At 43.4% G+C, this 17,590-nt stretch overlaps 1 protein-coding gene across 1 annotated transcript in view; it reads right to left on the reverse strand.

Moving 5' to 3' along the window:
- Positions 1-8,332: 8,332 nt before the first annotated feature.
- Positions 8,333-17,590, reverse strand: part of LOC144762549 (protein unc-93 homolog A-like) — a 244,248-nt gene continuing 234,990 nt past the window's right edge. The window contains exon 8 of the mRNA XM_078647777.1: positions 8,333-8,565. Within this exon, the coding sequence (XP_078503903.1) occupies positions 8,333-8,565 (233 nt within the window). The remainder of the gene's footprint in view (positions 8,566-17,590) is intronic.

Here is a 17,590-nt window from a genome sequence, read left to right on the forward strand (position 1 = left end):
AGGGAGACCCAGCTTTTAGATAAGGACATCACAGTGGATGTGACCTGACAGCAATAGGGAAATTGCAATTAGACAAAGCTCCAGGTCAAGATGGGCTCACTGCGAGCTTTTACGAAATGTTCACTCTCCAATTGGCCACAGTTTTGACTAGATTATAATATTCCTTCAGCACACAAGGGACTTTCACTGGTACTATGAAAATGGAAACTATAACGGTAATACCGAAGTCAGGGAACAACCATGCTCATAGCGCTTCTTATTGCCCTATTTAGCTCTTTAATGTTGACCCCCAACATTTTTATGGCCATTTTGAAAGCCCAACTAGGGCCCTACATGAAAAATAAATCAGGCTTCATCCAGGGGCGTAGTTGCAGCGACGACACTAAACGTATCCCTCATCTCATTGATAAGACTAGCAGATCCCGCATCCCAGCTCTGTTAGTATCAATCGACGACGTGAGAGCATTTGATTGGGTACATTGGCCTTTCTTACAACTCATCCTTGAGAGGGTGGGCCTGGGTCCCCGATTTCGCAATTGAAATTTGTCTGGGTACTCTGGCCCCACGGTGTCAGTCCGGGTTAATGGGCTGAAGTCCTGCTCCTTCCCCATCATCTGCAGGACACAGCATGGTGTCCATTGTCGCCGCTCCTTTTCACCTTGTATATGGAGCCCTTTGCTGAGCGTATCAGGCGGCATCCTGATAAAGATGGTATTGCTATGGGAGGTCAGTATCAAAAACTAGATCTCTATGGAGATGATGTGCTGCTGATGGTTTCACATCCCCATCTTGATATAGGTGAGCTGTTATGTTATGTTATGTTAAGACACATTGCAATGGCTTTCTGGTAGAAATATAGAAGGAGAAATGCCAGCCGCATAATTATGCAATTTTTTACCTGCAGCTAACAAGGACTGTCACATTATTAAGGGTTTTAGGTTCTTAGTGGTGCAGTCCACATGGTCGACATGTTAAATAATCTTGATAAAACCCAGAATTTTCATATTTGGTTAATTGTAGTGAAATCTCAGACTTTGCATGAAAGCACTGGGAATAATACATCTGACATGTTACAGTAGGCTCATATTTACATTCTTTTAATTCTCTCATGATACAAGTGAGTTATGGAGATATCATACTTACTTTTCATTTACATATACAAAGTCCCTATTTCAAAATGTGCTGACCAGTTTAGCACAATATGTGCCTATGTTAAATTCAATGATATATTATTATTTAAATTTTAAAAAGAATTGGTTGAACCCTGGTGCCAGTTTAGGCCACATGCATCATAAGAGTCATGCTAAATTAGATGTGGTCCCTGTGAAGAAAAACATGGTGTATTCAAGGCTATAATTTCAAGCGCAGGGCACAACTTGAAATACTTGATTTCACTTTTAATAATCATATTGTAAAGAAGAGTGAAGATTCTTACAGGTTTACTGAATACAAAAATCGCTATTTTATTAAAGAAAAGGAGGCTAGCTTTATGCATAAACATTGTATTCACTCCTTCTGAGCAGCAACCTAAAATGTTTCCAAAACAGAACTTCAAAAAATATTACAATGTAATTTAGAACTTTCAGTTCCATTAACATGCCATGTCCTCCATCTTCTTCCTCTTTTGTTTGTCTCTTCCCTCAAACTTCTTCCATATTTCTTCCATAATACGATCCCTTAAACACTCCTAAATATCTTCCAAATAAGTCAAATACATATATTCTTTTCTCAAATATCAATGGTTAAATCTACTGCAACCAATTACATTTCTTAAAATGTCCAACAGATTGAAAAACAGTAACATCTCAAATGAATTCCCTACTCACTGTATTTTCTTACAAAGGAAGGGTGGGTGGGATGATGCTAGACTTCTTGTCTTTAATAAAATTGTGATTCTTTAGTCAGTAAACCTAAACAAATCATCATTTTGTGGCAAGACAGGCAGCTAGCATTATGCATGTTCAAAGCCTTTCAAATTACAGTTTTTAACATTTTCTACTGCTCTGAAATAAAACCTCTTGAATGTTTCGAACTTAGACCAATCTGCTGTTTCATGATGTCATCCGATTGTCCTTCCATCACATAGGCTTTACTTGCCATAGTACCCCTACCAGAATGAGCTGTAAATTTTGACATATCTACACCTGCTTCCTTCATTACTGCTTGTAGAAGCTTTACATGGTTTTACATAAGATATTAACAACTGCTCTACCCCTGCACATTGCTTATTTAACATTCTTGTGTTATACTCCTTAAACATCATACAACGCACAAATATGGTGAACTGTCAAATCTAGGGTAAACAAATAAACCCTGACATAGTTTTGTCCACTTACAAGTCTCAAAAACGACTCCATCTGGCTAAAACAAATCTACAAGACACTTCCAATGCTCGAACATCTGAAACTCTCCTGTATTAAATGGGACATAATAATGTCATTAACTTCCAAATTAACTCCCTTTCCTCAAAACATTTGTTACTTGGCAATCCACAAATAACTGTAACACTCAATTTAATTTCACAAAGCCTGATACTTTGCATTAGGTAGTCTCTTCAACCGAATCCATTTTATCACTCTGTAATCAAATGACTCCTACCCACAGACAAACCTTGCCGTAAAGAATGACCAGCTGCCACAGCCTATCTTTTGCAATGCACCATCCTGTATGACATCCCTTTCTCAAATAATTCTGTTAAGAAGTATGGCACCTCTAAAACATCATCTACCTCCACAGGATCAAAATCCCTTTCCACACACCAACGTAACCATACCTTCCATGCTTATCTATTTCTCATCCTTCTACCTGAAGCCCATGACTCATTGCGTAAAGCTGAAGCTGTACTCGAAAGACTTATGAATTTTCCAGAGCATCTGATATCCTCCAAACTAGAAGGCTGTGAGAACCCGACTCCACCGGAGGGTGCTCCCCGTTCTCTGTGCCTAATAACAGACCTTTGCTTGACATTATCAAGTATGTTTTTATCACTAATTCCATCACTGTTGGAAACCATGGTTGAGATTTCCAAAAAGGAGTAACTAGTATCAACTGACATCTTTGCCTACTCACCTGTAACAATGCTCTCTGAATCATAGAGAATGGGAAAAATGCATAACCTCTCATTCCCCTCCAACCCTACATAAAATAATCTAATGCCACTGCTCCTCAATCCGGTCTCCAACTGGCATAACCTGGTAACTGATAAGTCAGATTGGAAGCAGACAGACCCGTCTCCAAAGGTCCCATCAACCTCAGAATCTTTTGACAACTATCCTCACTTCGATTTCCAATCGCTGTAATCCATCGCATTTTGTGAATTTCAATCCGCTATCACATTTTGGTTTCAAGGCAAATATGCTGCTTTAAAATCTATAATGTGCTCTAAGCAAAATTCCCACATTTCCATCTCTTTGACCTGCTTCTACCCAATTTGTTTATGAATGATGCCACAGTCAGATTGTCCATCTTTAATAGCACTGAATGTTCCCTGAAATTTCTCTGAAAATTCTAAAGTCTAACAAACCCGCTTGCATTTCTCCCAAAAATATATATACTCTTTCTTCTCTACCATTGTCCAAACTCCACCTGTTTCATGACCTAAGCAAGAAGCTCCCAACCTAGATTGTTTGCATCGGTTTCTAGAGCGAAATCCCGCTTTGTCCCAAATATAGCCCAACCATTCCATGTTTCCAAATTTTCCTTCCACTACACTAATTCTCTCTCGCATCTTTGCTCAGAGACACCATATCTCTATACCACAAACCCTCCGCTAGACCATAAACGCTGAAGGGCTTTGCAATGTAATGGCCCCCAGAAATACAGCTTGAATTGACAATGACTAAAGGCCAATCACCCAAGCCAACTCTCTCAATTTCACTTCTTTACAACAAGTTCACCCCTTGCCTTATCTTCCTCATTTTCTTTTCTGGTAACCGTGACTGACTTACCACTGTGTCCACCACAAAACTGAAAAACTCTATTAGCTGTATCAGGATCATAACAGCTCTTTATAAATGTATCACAAAACCTCAATTCTGAAGCGAACTTATTACCATATCCAGCTCCTTTTTTAATTCGTCTGCGTTTTTATTTATTATCAATAAACTGTTCAAGTAAATAATCATTCTGCTGATAGTACTTTCCAACCTACAGCTGGCCTTAGCACCTTTGTGAAGCCCCTATGAGCTACCGACAGCTGAAATGGAGACTTTGGAACTGATGCAACTGTTCCTTCCATCTGAACTGCAAATACTCTTGACTCTTCCTTGTTTTTGGAATTGTGAAATATGTATCTGTGAGATCCAATTTCACCATCCAATCCAAACACTGAAGTAAATCCTTCAGCTAATGAATTCCTTCCATTTTGAAATGTTGATATATCACATAGTGAATCAAATTTCTTAAATGTATCACTCGTCTTCATTCCTTGTTCCTCTTATCCACTAGGAATGTAGTGCTTACACATTTCTTTTACTTCTCATCTATCTTTACTATCCCATTCTTCTCTAACATTTGTAATACCTCCTCTTAAATAACAACCCACAGCTATCTCTGGAATAGCAACATGCTTGGCTCCCTCAGCTGGTATGGTTCCGAATTAAACTCTATTCAATAACCTTCTATTGTTTGTAGCAACATGTATCCTTTGTTATTGACTCCTATTGCTCCTTGAAAAATCTCAACCTTCCTCCCACACTTGTTGGGATAAAACTAGAAACTGTCCTCGTACTCACCTTGTCCTTGACCTTGACTGGGATTTTGCCCTTTTCCACTGCTGACTACGATCTCGTCCTCTGCCCCTCTGGGAGTAAAATTAAGATCCTCCATGGTTTCTCCTGTAAGATCTATACTCTAGGTATGTTAAATTTGATAATGGGTTCTGAAATTTGTCCGGCCATAAGAGTGCCCTCTCCTACCAGTCCTTCCATAAAAACTACAGCCTGCGAATACCCTGTGCATAGAGAATTGCGCCTTATCCTGACTTGTGAATGTTTTTACGCATTTGGTTAGGGACTTCACCTTCCCATCCCATTCCTGAATAATAATCCTTTTGCATCTTCACTTGACTCTTTTCCAGCCAACTCACTTAGTTTTCGATTAATATGCATAGGCAGCACCTTATGCGTCTCTGCCAAAAGGCCTGCGTTTGTGTTGCCTAAAAAGCAAACCACACTCTGACGTCACACTCTTACCAGAGTGAGATCTAAATCAGTACCCTTTAAAAAGCTTTCTCCACAGCATCAAATATTTTTGTTATGGGACCCAGAATGTCCAACACCTAGGGCCCGATTATGATGTGGTTAGGAAATCTTCCAGACTGAATCGGTTTGGAAATGGTTCCCGACCCATTCGGATCTGGAGAGTCCGACAAACCGAGGTATGATGCATCCGATCCGGATGCTTACAGATACGATTTGGTTGGACTCCCATTGACTTCAATGGAAACCCAGATTCCCAACTGTATCATAATCGGGCCTAGGGTCGGGAAAAAACGTTCCCGGTTCGATCCGGAAGGAGCAAATGCCATTAGGAATCCTTCCTAACCGCATCATAATCGGGCCCTAGGTAGGAATTAACTTGGGGTACAAATTTGGTGTCAAAGTCAACTTTTCATCTATTACGGTCCTTGAACACTTTGCCCACATGATATTTCTTTTCTCCTTTTCCAAGGATTTACTTAATCTGGGCTTAATGTATTCTAAAACATGATCTAAAGGCAACCAGTCTTTGTCCCTGGGATGTCTAATATCCCTTGAGTTAAACAATTTTTCCACAAACACATCAATCACCATTGTCATATCTCTGATCCTATTCTTACTGCTTATCTTACTCTCCTGATTTAAATACATCCTTATATTCTACATCTGAAATATACTCATCTAGATCTTCATTTGATCTTTCACCCAGCATGGTCCCATTACTTAAAAAACCTTCACTTGATACTACCAAGTCAGAGAACTATCGTCCAATTTCACTGCTTCCATTTCTGTCCAAAATCCTGGAAGCCTTTGTGAATTTGACATTAACTCACTTCTTGGAAGTTAATCATATACTTGATAGCTCCCAAAATGGCTTCTGACCTTGCTATAAGACTGAGTCTGCTCTGCTGACGGTGGTAGAAAAATTGAGATCCGCTGCGATGCCGGCAGGACCTCAGCTTTGGTCCTGCTGGATCTGAGCGCGGCATTTGTCACGGTCTCCCACAAAATCTTTCTCCTCTGTTTGAAGGAGATAGGGATTAGTACTAAAGCCTTGTCCTGTTCTCTTCCTTCTTGGCTGATCAGACCTTCCAAGTGATAGCCTCTCCCTTTGCCTCCCGTATTCATCCTCTGAGCTGTGGGGTCCCGCAGGGCTCGGAGCTGAGCCCCACGCTTTTTAATATATATATGAATCCTCTGGCACGGATGGCCAAAGCAAGGGGAATTTCCTTAGTGACATACGCTGATGATACCCAACTGGTGATCACCCTGTCCAACAACCCCAGCCAAGACAGAGCAAAATTTAAAGAAGACGTACTAGCCATTGCAGAGTGGATGAGGGCTAACTTCCTGCAGCTGAACTCTGCAAAATCTGAGATCCTTCTGATTGGCAAAGATTCCCATCTCTGGAACAATGAATGGTGGCCTCCAGCTCTGGGAGCCCCCCGGCCCCCAAACCTGCCATGAAAAACCTGGGCTTTATGCTTGACAAAGATCTTACATTCGAGACGCACGCCAAATCAGTGGCAGGGCAATGCTTTGGGCTGCTACTCGGCCTTAAACCGATACTTGGGTTATTCAACGCCCAAACGCGGCAGCTGATCATCCAAGCCTCCATATTGGCCCGATTGAATTACTGGAATGTGCTTCTCCTTGGCTCTAATAAGTCTGTGCTGAACAGACTGCAGCGGGTCCAGAACGCTGGAGCACGCACCTTTTTTGCCCTCCCTAAGTACAGCCATGTGTCTAATCTCCTTTTCCCTGCCCCTTGCACACCGTGTCCATTTTAAGGGGCTCTGCACCGTGCACAAGATTTTGACCGGCACCGGCCCAGACATTCTGAGCGACTTGTGCGCCTTCTACTCCCCACCGTGTGCGCTTTGCTCAGCAAATCTTATCCTCGCACGAATCCCACGCATTCGAAGGACCAGATGTGGCGGCCATTCCTTCAGGGGACTGGCCCCTGCCTTATGGAACTCCCTTCACATATGCAGCATCTCTGATCACCACGTCTTCAGATGGTCTGTGAAGACTTGGCTCTACTCGCAACTCTAATCCCTCCTCTGTCCCCCACTTTCCTTGCCTCAGTGCTGGGACACCTCATTGCCGAGGCAGCCATGCGCTTTGCAAGTATTCTAATCTAATCTAATCTCCAACTCCTCTTTGGGATTTATTCCTCTCTCAGTGTGAAACTGACCCTTCTGTGTGGCGCTTCAGACACTTGTTCCCTGTGAGCTGCTTTGGGCACCTTTGTCATTGGATGAACCATCCATATATCTCTTTTCTCCAAGGCACTTTCCAACAGGACCTCTATTTAGGTCCTCCTAATCCAATACAGAGAAATATCCCTCCTTATCCACATTCTGCCTATCTCTTCTACCCAAAACCTGTTAAACTGTGTACTGTACGACTCCCTGTAACTCCTTACTCACAATTTTTCTTATTACCTCCTCATTGGAGCCCTCATTCAGATTTTCGGTAATGATGACATTCGACTTCAATTTACCTGCCTTTTTCTTCACCTGATCTTCTTCTTATTAATATATCTTATAATTTCCTCTGTTTATTTTCAATTAATCCAATACTTGTCATGCTTTTTGTAAACAAACAAGCTCTCCCTCATCTAAACAATGCACTTTCTGACCGCTCCCGGGAACAAACGATCCTACCAGGCAGCACATTACCATAGAACCGTTTTTGCATGCCTACCTCTTTCAGAAATAGGCAGTGATGTCAATAAATGCCTAACTTCCTTTAGAAAATAGCCCACAGGCCATCAACGTAGCTGAGCGTTAATATTTAAAGTCGTCCTACGTTCCAACGCATTGTTCGATCTTGGAGCTTGCACCTGCAATCACAGCCTCATGCACGTGTAGAACAGTATACACACGGAGAACAGCCAAACTCCCTCATGCTTCTGAAGGACGATCAACCGCACTCTGCACTCGAGCCAATTAGCAGTTCAGCGTGAGGCAAAAAAATTAACAGTTTATGGATAATGCTAGCCTCCTGTATTGCCATAAAACCTATTTTCTCAACAGCTTTTTTGTATTTTTTGTTGTCAGTTTATTCATCCCTGCTTGTTTAGGTATGGGTATGATGGGATGCTTGTCTTTTTGGATAACCAGGAGACTTTATTGTTCTTGCATCTCTGTAGCTGTTACAGGTCGCTTTCTGCCTTCAATGTATTCAACAATTCCATATAGGGTCATTCCAAGCACCAGAAATGAAAGCACTATGTAAAGCTTCACATAGACACACAGAGCTGGGCTGCATCCATAGGAAATGGCGAATCCTACTGAATCCCAGAGCCAATAGTTAGAAAAGGCGGCCTCCTTGTGCTCATCAAATAGAACTCCATACAGGGCTGTGAAAATATGACAACAAATGGACAAAGTTAAAAGGATCACTTCAGAAAAGGCATCACAAAAAATAGGTGAATACATCTGATATGTGAAATAGGACATTTCTACTCTATCCTTAGAGGTAATATTAACTGATATCAATGTAGCACACATAAATCTAAAGCTCAAAACATGTTGTATACTGACTCTTCACTCATGAATCTAATATCCTGTAGTGTGTTGATATACATAAATGCCTGCTACTATATTGTATATGTTTTATTTAGTGATGTATTTAAATAATCAATAAAAAGAAAAAAATTATTGTTTTATAATAAGTTTGCCTCTCTTAGTGATGATATATGGGTAGTTTGTGGCACGCTACAGCATATACGGAAATATTTATATTTTTGATATGTAATCTTCCCTAGACTTGTGGATTCGTTACGCTATGCTCCTGCTTTAGAAATAGTTCAGGAATAGAATGCTTCAACAAGACTACTGGGGCACATTTCTGTTGAGAAGAGTTCCAAGTGACGTCAGGAGCATAAACTCAAAGGACGATGTGGTGGAAACTCATCCGATCTGTCTGAGAGAGAAATGGAGCAAAGTGATTTTGCCGGACGAACTTCTGCAAGGAGCAATATTGTATCTGCAGCCTTGTGTGTGATAATGAAACAAATCATGGTGATTACTGCACACTATCATGGCACTGGACAGCTGCATTCCTGAACCAGATGGTGCTTCAGTAACTGGCTGAAATCTTTAACAAGCTGAAAGCCTATACCAAAAAAATCTTCCAAAATCTGCTGGACTCCTGAAACATATCTTATGCCCAGAGAAGACTGCAGAATGGTATATTATGCTATACATGAATGAATACTTTATTGTATGATTACTTAAAACCAATACAAATGTAAAAACAGCATAAAATAGGACTACAGTTTATAAGAAAATGAAACTTATCAAAGTGCAAACAGGTTATTATTATTATTATTATTTTCTTTTTAAGATTACTTATTTCATGACTTGGTGGATAAAAAAATAAAAGCTTTTCAGTGCAGCAACACAGGGTATTTCAAAGCACAAACATTCTCAAGTGCTGTGATCAAAGTGTTCCAGTGCACAGCCCCATCCATGCCCTAGGGCTGATATAGGTGGGAAGTCAATTGTTAATTTGACTCTTCTGTGCTAGAGGCCAACAGATGGGCTTGGTATGTACATTTTACATGTTTGGCCATCTCTGCCAATGTTTCAAGGGAGGACAAGAGGGGTTGACCCTCTAATACTGAGTGTGTGCCCAGCTGTAGAAGAATAGGCCTCAGGAGTGTGCGACGGGCAATTTGCAGTGCAGGGCAACAACATTTTATGTGAGCCAGCGATTCCCTTCTGTAGTCGCACAGTATGCAATTTGTGATATTTTCAAGTGATTTCCAGGCTGGGTTCAGTTTCTTGATTGAAAGTGGCACCAGTCTTGCCCAGATATTTTTTTTTAAACTATGTTTTCTCAATGACTGGTAAAGATATGATTTGCATGATTGGTTTATTTGGGGTGCCAATAGGGAAGCGTGTAGGTCTCTCACATGTAGCATTTTGGTGTTTATTTCCCATGAGTAGAGCTGCAGTTGCTATTGATTTGATGGCTATGTATTTATTGGTATCTGGGGCCCCGTTCTGCGAGGTGCAGGGTATCCACTGTCGCTTGAAGGTGAATGGACCAGGGATTGTTCTTGCTTTCAAAGATTAACTTGATTGCTGACTTCATCGCATTCTCGGGTGCAGCAGTTGCCTGATAAAAATATATGGCCAAGGCAGCCATGCACTTTCGCCAATGCGGACATGAGGGTTTTGATTAAGGAGGCCGATCTAGAGTCTAATCAAAGTGTTTCTTGTGTAGGGTCGCAGTTGAAACACTTTCTTGTACTCTGTCCATTGAAGTTTGTCGAGTTCAGCTGCAAGTATACATGGAAAGGCTTTTATCACATAGTTTACTGATGGAAGGAGTTTAGCCTTGAGAACCATCCTGATGACCGTGGTCATTGGACTGTTAAGAATGTTATTTAATTTGCAATCTTTTGTAGATGCATGGTTGGTTTGCCCGTTTTGCTCAACTAAACCCCATGATAGTTGTAGTTTTGTACACTGCCAAGCCTCTGTGACCCCAGCCTCCAATTTTTATGAACTTTTTTTCACAATTTTAGTTTTGTTAGCATTGGCCACAAGTTTGTTCTTTGTTTTATGAACATTCAGGGTCTTCTGGTAGTGGACATGCCTGAATAGACTCTGGGGCCTTAGATACTAACTGGAAATTTGAACTGCTGCGTTATCAGGAAAGTTTGGTGCGCCAGTAGCCATGATGGGCTAGGGTCCATGGTCGGGCTAGGCATTCCCTCTGCTGCTCTGCCTGTGTGGGGTGTTGTGGTGCTGCTGCGGCATGGGAGCGCCGAGTTCTCATCTTCCTCTACTCTTCTGAGTGTAGATGAGGAGGCTGGCTGCCGATGAACTGGAGGTGATGACCATCATGCAGTTATGTCTGGCTGCGGGGAAGGGAACAATGGACCAGGGAGTGCGTGAGCAGTGCATCCCGCCACGCTCAGTGTCCAGATGCTGCCCTCGCATGCAGGCTGGGGTAGACTGTGGCACTGAGTGTAACTACCCTGCACTGTGCATGCTCCACATGTTCCCGCCCCTAATGTGGGGCACTGTGCATACCCCTGCTCTCCCTATTTGGAGTAACACATGAGGATTCTCAAAAAAAGTAGCAGCATATTGTTAGAAATTAAAGTAAAAGTGTAAAATACACCAAAAACGGCACTGGCTGAGCAATACTCGACCTGCTTGCAGAACTCAGTGGAATTTGGCAGAGTTTTTCAGTAACTCCACAGAATTCCATGGAGTGGAACCCTGCGAGCTTCACCCAGCCCTAATCTCTGGCAGTGATCACAGAGTGTGTTTCATTGCTCTTTTGGTATTGTTCGGACTGTCCTGTTGCAAAACAGTGTACAGCTCGAGGACAAGGCTTGGCCAGCTGTTGATAATGTCAAGCTTCTGCCACTCTGTTGCCCAGCCATCCTATTTTCTCTTCCATTCCCAAACTTCCCTGTCGAGATGGCTGACCATTTAATCCTCCACAGGAGTTAAAAATGTTCTTCTCCTTTTATTCTTCCTAGTGCGGGTAGTGGTGCACGATTCCCAGCTGACAGGGTCAGCTGCATCAACAGGGTTGCATGTCCAATGGATCACATTAGAGATCGAGAGGGCTTTGCTTAGACCCTGGCATAGGAAGACATAATCAATTGTGGTTTGAATGTTGGAAGAGAGGGGGTAATGCATGTTGAAGTCCCCACCAGGACAATTAATATGCCTGTGTGAGTGCCTATTAGTGATTCTAGAAGCAGAATCAAGATTTCAATTTTTTTTATCCCGCTGACTCCGTGAGCGTTAAAGTAGATGTTAATGATTAGTGTTGGCTGTGATCCTCTGGAGCCACAGCGCTATTTTATAATGCCTGCTTGAAGCATTTGCGATTTGCTGTTTATTTCATGGAAGGACAGACTTACTGAGTGATTGATGTGGATTGATACCCTTCCAGAGGGTCTCCCAAACAAGCAGATCTTTTTGGCCAGCTTATGATGTTCTGCATACCCGGGTAGCAATGTAGGTTTTAACGCCCATGTCTCTTGGAGACAGATATCTTTTACAGCCCCTTAGCTTCTACAGTCATACAACAAAACCCCAGAAACACGCACCGCCTGCAGAGCAGTCACCACAGCATATGAACCCCTCATTAAAGCCGCAAAAAGAACTTCCTCCAAGACAGAATCCTCACCAATGCCCACAACTCCAAAGAACTCTTCTCCATCATCAAGGAATTCAGGGAACCCGGCAGCAAAACAACAGACGCCCCACCCTCCCAAGACCTCTGCGCCCAACTCAGCACCTTCTTTTCCGCTCAAGATTAAGACGATCTATGACTACTTTGGCAACCAAGACCTCTGCACAGCCCCAGCTCCCACCCCAAACGACACCACCCAACAGACCCTGCCCACGTGGACCCAGCTCACGACAGAAGACACTTTAAAGACCATGAAGAACATCCATTCTGGAGCACCCCCAGACCCCTGCCCACCCCACATCTTCCACAAAGCCACCAGGGCCATCGCCCCGAGCTATGCCAGACGATCAACCACTCCCTCGAAACCGCCAAATTCCCCGATGACTGGAAACACGCAGAAGTCACCCCCCTCCTATAGAAACCCTCTGCAGACACAATAAACCCCAAGAACTTCAGACCCTGCACCAATTCACAGCCAAAGTCATTGAAAAGGCCGACAACCCCCAGCTAGAAAACTTCATCAATGCCAACAACGTCCTGGGCATCTCCCAATCCGGATTCCACAGCAACCACAGCACAGAGACCGCCCTACTCACTGCCACCGATGACCTCCACTCCCTTCGTATGATAAACCACCAGATAAAAGCTGTATAATCGGCATGCTTCAACACCACACATACTTCAAAAAATGTTCAGATGGATCCCACCCAAATCCTGAAAAACAGTCATGCACACCCTCATCAGAAGCAAACTGGACTACAGCCACACTCTCTATGCCGGAAACTACTTTGCAAACCCCAGACAGTCCAAAACGCTGCAGCCAGACAATTCCTAGCATACCCCGCCACTACCACATCGCCCATCACCTTCGCAATCTCCACTGGCTCCCCATCGAAAGAAGAATTACCTTCAAACTACTCACCCACGCTTACAAGGCCCTCCAAAACATCGGACCAGTATACCTAAACAACCGCCTCTTCTTCCACGCATCCAAGACACACCTCTGATCAGCTGACCTCTCTCTGGCCACCATCCCATGCATTTACAAGATCAGAATGGGAGGAAAGTCCTTCTCCTACCTTGCAGCAAGGCCTGGAACGGCCTCCCCCTCTGCCACCTGCAAACCCCCATACTGTCTCAGTTCAGGAAAGCCCTCCTGACCTGTCTCTTTGGATGACCCCAGCACGCCACAGAGCCGCCCCCCCACCTCAGTGCCGTGAGACCATCACGGGTGAGTAGCTGCGCTTTTAGTCACCCCTGATTGATTGATTGTTGTTCTGCTGGGCCCTCTCTCTTGTTTTCTTTATTCCTTATTGAGACCTGTCTTCCAGTGTGTTTTGTGTGTACTGTACTCTGCTTAGAATGGTGTTGTGGGGTGTGTGAATGTTGGTTTCATGCCATGTAATGTGCCTGTGCATAAACAACAATTGATGGACAGAATGCAGAACAATGTCATACATTCACCCCAGTACAGAGATCTGGTCCTAAATCCATCGTTTTTTTGCACTCCACACCACCCCAGGTCAGACATGGCCATATGCAAATCAGCCGTGACCCTGTGCCTCATGGGAACAGTCCAGCCCGAACTGCCAAACCATGTCTTTCCTGGACCCATGAGGCACAGGGTCAAGGCTGATTTGCATATGGCCATGTCTGACCTGGGGTGGTGTGGAGTGCAAAAAACGATGGATTTAGGCCCAGATCTCTGTACTGGGGTGAGTGTATGACAATGTTCTGCATTCTGTCCATCACCTGTTGTTTTGCCTTTGTCGCCCCGAGTGGGATGGGTATGCTCAGACGTAAGCCCCATGCTCTCCACACCACTGGAGTCAAGCTATCCAGGCTGATGATGGCTGATAGCCAGAAACCGGTCCTTGGATGCTTGATTCCGGTCCAGGAAAGACATGGCTTGGCAGTTCGGGCTGGACTGTTCTCATGAGGCACAGGGTCAAGGCTGATTTGCATATGGCCATGTCTGACCTGGGGTGGTGTGGAGTGCAAAAAACGATGGATTTAGGCCCAGATCTCTGTACTGGGGTGAATGTATGACAATGTTCTGCATTCTGTCCATCACCTGTTGTTTTTGCCTTTGTCGCCCCGAGTAGGATGGGTTTGCTCAGACGTGAGTCCCATGCTCTCCACACCACTGGAGTCAAGCAATCCAGGCTGATGACGGCTGATAGCCAGAAACCGGTCCTTGGATGCTTGATTCCGGTCCAGGAAAGACATGGCTTGGCAGTTCGGGCTGGACTGTTCCCATGAGGCACATGGTCAAGGCTGATTTGCATATGGCCATGTCTGACCTGGGGTGGTGTGGAGTGCAAAAAAACGATAGATTTAGGCCCAGATCTCTGTACTGGGATGAATGTATGACAATGTTCTGCATTCTGTCCATCACCTGTTGTTTTTGCCTATGTAATGTGCCTGTGTCTTGGAATCCTCCTCCCAGGTGAGGGGTTACCTGTCTTGAATGGTAAGGCTGTTCTTCTTATCACTGTCCTACAAGCTGCTCGGTCTGCCTGTGTGCGGCTGGCATGCCCATCTTGATTATCCATTTATTGCTGTGGCTGGGCGAGCTGTGCATATGTAGGCTTATTTGGAACTGTGAGGTTTGTGTCAGCCCCGTTAGTCTGGGCCGAATGTTGCAACCCGAAAAATCGTATATAAGGGTTTTTTTGAGGCGCTGGCAGTCATCCATTGTTTTTTCATGCTGTGGCTTCATTGCAGGCTTCGACGCCATCTGTTTTCATTACCTGTGTTTTCATTTGTTTCTGGCATTTCTTTAACCACTTGGATGCTAAGGCCCTTGCAAAGTCCTCATGTATTTTCCATTGAAATCAATGGAAACTCCATGACGAGCTGAGCTCGTCATGAGCGTCGAAGGGGTTAAGTATTTCTTAGCTCTCCGGTTTAACAGTGAAGTTGTGGAAGGCTCTACCTCTTCCTCTGTATTCACAGAATCTTCATTATTTACCTTAGGCTGTTCTTTCAGTTTGCTGCTAGAGCAGGGTTCCTCATTTAGATCTGGGGCCTACCCCTCAGTCTCTATTTGCTTGAGATTTTGAGATTCTGGGTGTATGTCCATCAGTGACAACCTAGTGCCCATCTCATGATGCCTCCCTTTGGGTTGGGGTGTTGTTTATGGCTTTCAATTCAGTGACTAGTGTAGCGAGGATGGGTTGTAGCATGGATAGCTATAATATGTTATGTTATGTTATGCTACGTTAGATTATGTTATGTTATGGTATGTTATGTTATGCTATGTTATCTTAGGGTATAAAGCTTTTCTAAAGAGCCCGTGCATGCAGACAGGTCTCATGGTGCTAAGACTCTCTTTATAGATCGTTTGAGAACCCTGATTCTGTATTCCAGCATTTTAAAATACAGAGTTCAATGAGTATTGGTAATTTCAAGGTGTAGGAATATAATGGTAATCTAAGATGAGCCTTCAATGCTATCTGGAAAGTGAGAAATGTTGTGAGAATCTGCGTTTGGCACCCAGTTTGAAGTGGTAATTACCCATTTAGACCCTGTCCCCATCCAGACATTTCACCAGGTTTCTAATGGTGAAATGTGCGGGGTGAAGAAGGCTTGAAAACCACATTATATGTTATTCCTGATTCAGCAAGTCACAACCTAATACTGCAAGCCACTCAGAATGATGGCCTAAGAGGGGAAACTAGACCAGAAGAAATTAGGGCAGCTAGGACAACGCTCACCTTCAAAACACCTTTGAGGGAGTTGGGGTGAGAATTGTAAAGGGTAAAAGTAAGTTTAAGTGTCAGAAGAAATAACAAATCGCTTTTTGTCACCAGTAATGGGGAAACACAAAGAGGTATGTAATGTGTAGTCTAAGCAAGAAGCAAGGCATTGATGAGTTAGACTTTGTTCAGCAATAAGGCACAGTTACTAATGGATTTAATAACAACAAGGGACCCCAAAATTAGTCAGCAGGGACCATGGGGAGCATACTTTTTGAACAACAACAGCGGTCCCAAACATTAAGGATTATCACATGAATAAAATATAGACAGAGTCAATCTATACTTTCAAGAAAGACATGTCCAGCCGGACAGGGGTCTCCCAGAGATTTTACTCAAGATTTATGTATTGAAATCACATAAAAATACCATCCAACAATCAACCAAAGTGGACCACAAGCCTGTGTCCAGTACTAACAGAGCAAGTACAAGAGGTGATGTAGACAGCAGAGAAGGGCTTTGTAAGGCGGAATAACGTTACTCTATAAACAGTACAATTGTACAGAGTATAACAGATATGCACTGGACATTTCAGTAGTAATCACAGTTAGGTTCACGTGCATAAAAGGTCGACGGCGTTTCGGACCCCTATAAAATATCAGGGACCATCATCAGGACAAGTACAATGAAAAGCCTTAGGTTAATTAAGCCTCTAAATGCCGGGTCGCCTCGTTAGATAGGGGCTGGCTCCTCGGGCATATGAATACCACGCGATAGCCCAGAATCGGGTCGCGATGGCCGCGGGAAAATTACAGTCCGTCGGCTTGCCAGGATACCGGGTTAGTCGGCATGAATCATTTCCTGGCGCCAGGACCCGATTCTGGGCTATCGCGTGGTATTCATATGCCCGAGGAGCCAGCCCCTATCTAACGAGGCGACCCGGCATTTAGAGGCTTAATTAACCTAAGGCTTTTCATTGTACTTGTCCTGATGATGGTCCCTGATATTTTATAGGGGTCCGAAACGCCGTCGACCTTTTATGCACGTGAACCTAACTGTGATTACTACTGAAATGTCCAGTGCATATCTGTTATACTCTGTACAATTGTACTGTTTATAGAGTAACGTTGTTCCGCCTTACAAAGCCCTTCTCTGCTGTCTACATCACCTCTTGTACTTGCTCTGTTAGTACTGGACACAGGCTTGTGGTCCACTTTGGTTGATTGTTGGATGGTATTTTTATGTGATTTCAATACATAAATCTTGAGTAAAATCTCTGGGAGACCCCTGTCCGGCTGGACATGTCTTTCTTGAAAGTATAGATTGACTCTGTCTATATTTTATTCATGTGATATTCCTTAATGTTTGGGACCGCTGTTGTTGTTCAAACAGTTACTAATGGAACATTATGGCAAGAAAAGATACCTTAAAGCAGATTTTGGCATTCAATCGGGTACAATGTAAAGTGTGAAAAATCGAAGATGCACTGTAAAATGTGGGCTTATTGGATAC

Source organism: Lissotriton helveticus, chromosome 6 (genome assembly GCF_964261635.1).
Source record: "Lissotriton helveticus chromosome 6, aLisHel1.1, whole genome shotgun sequence".
NCBI lineage: Eukaryota > Metazoa > Chordata > Amphibia > Caudata > Salamandridae > Lissotriton > Lissotriton helveticus.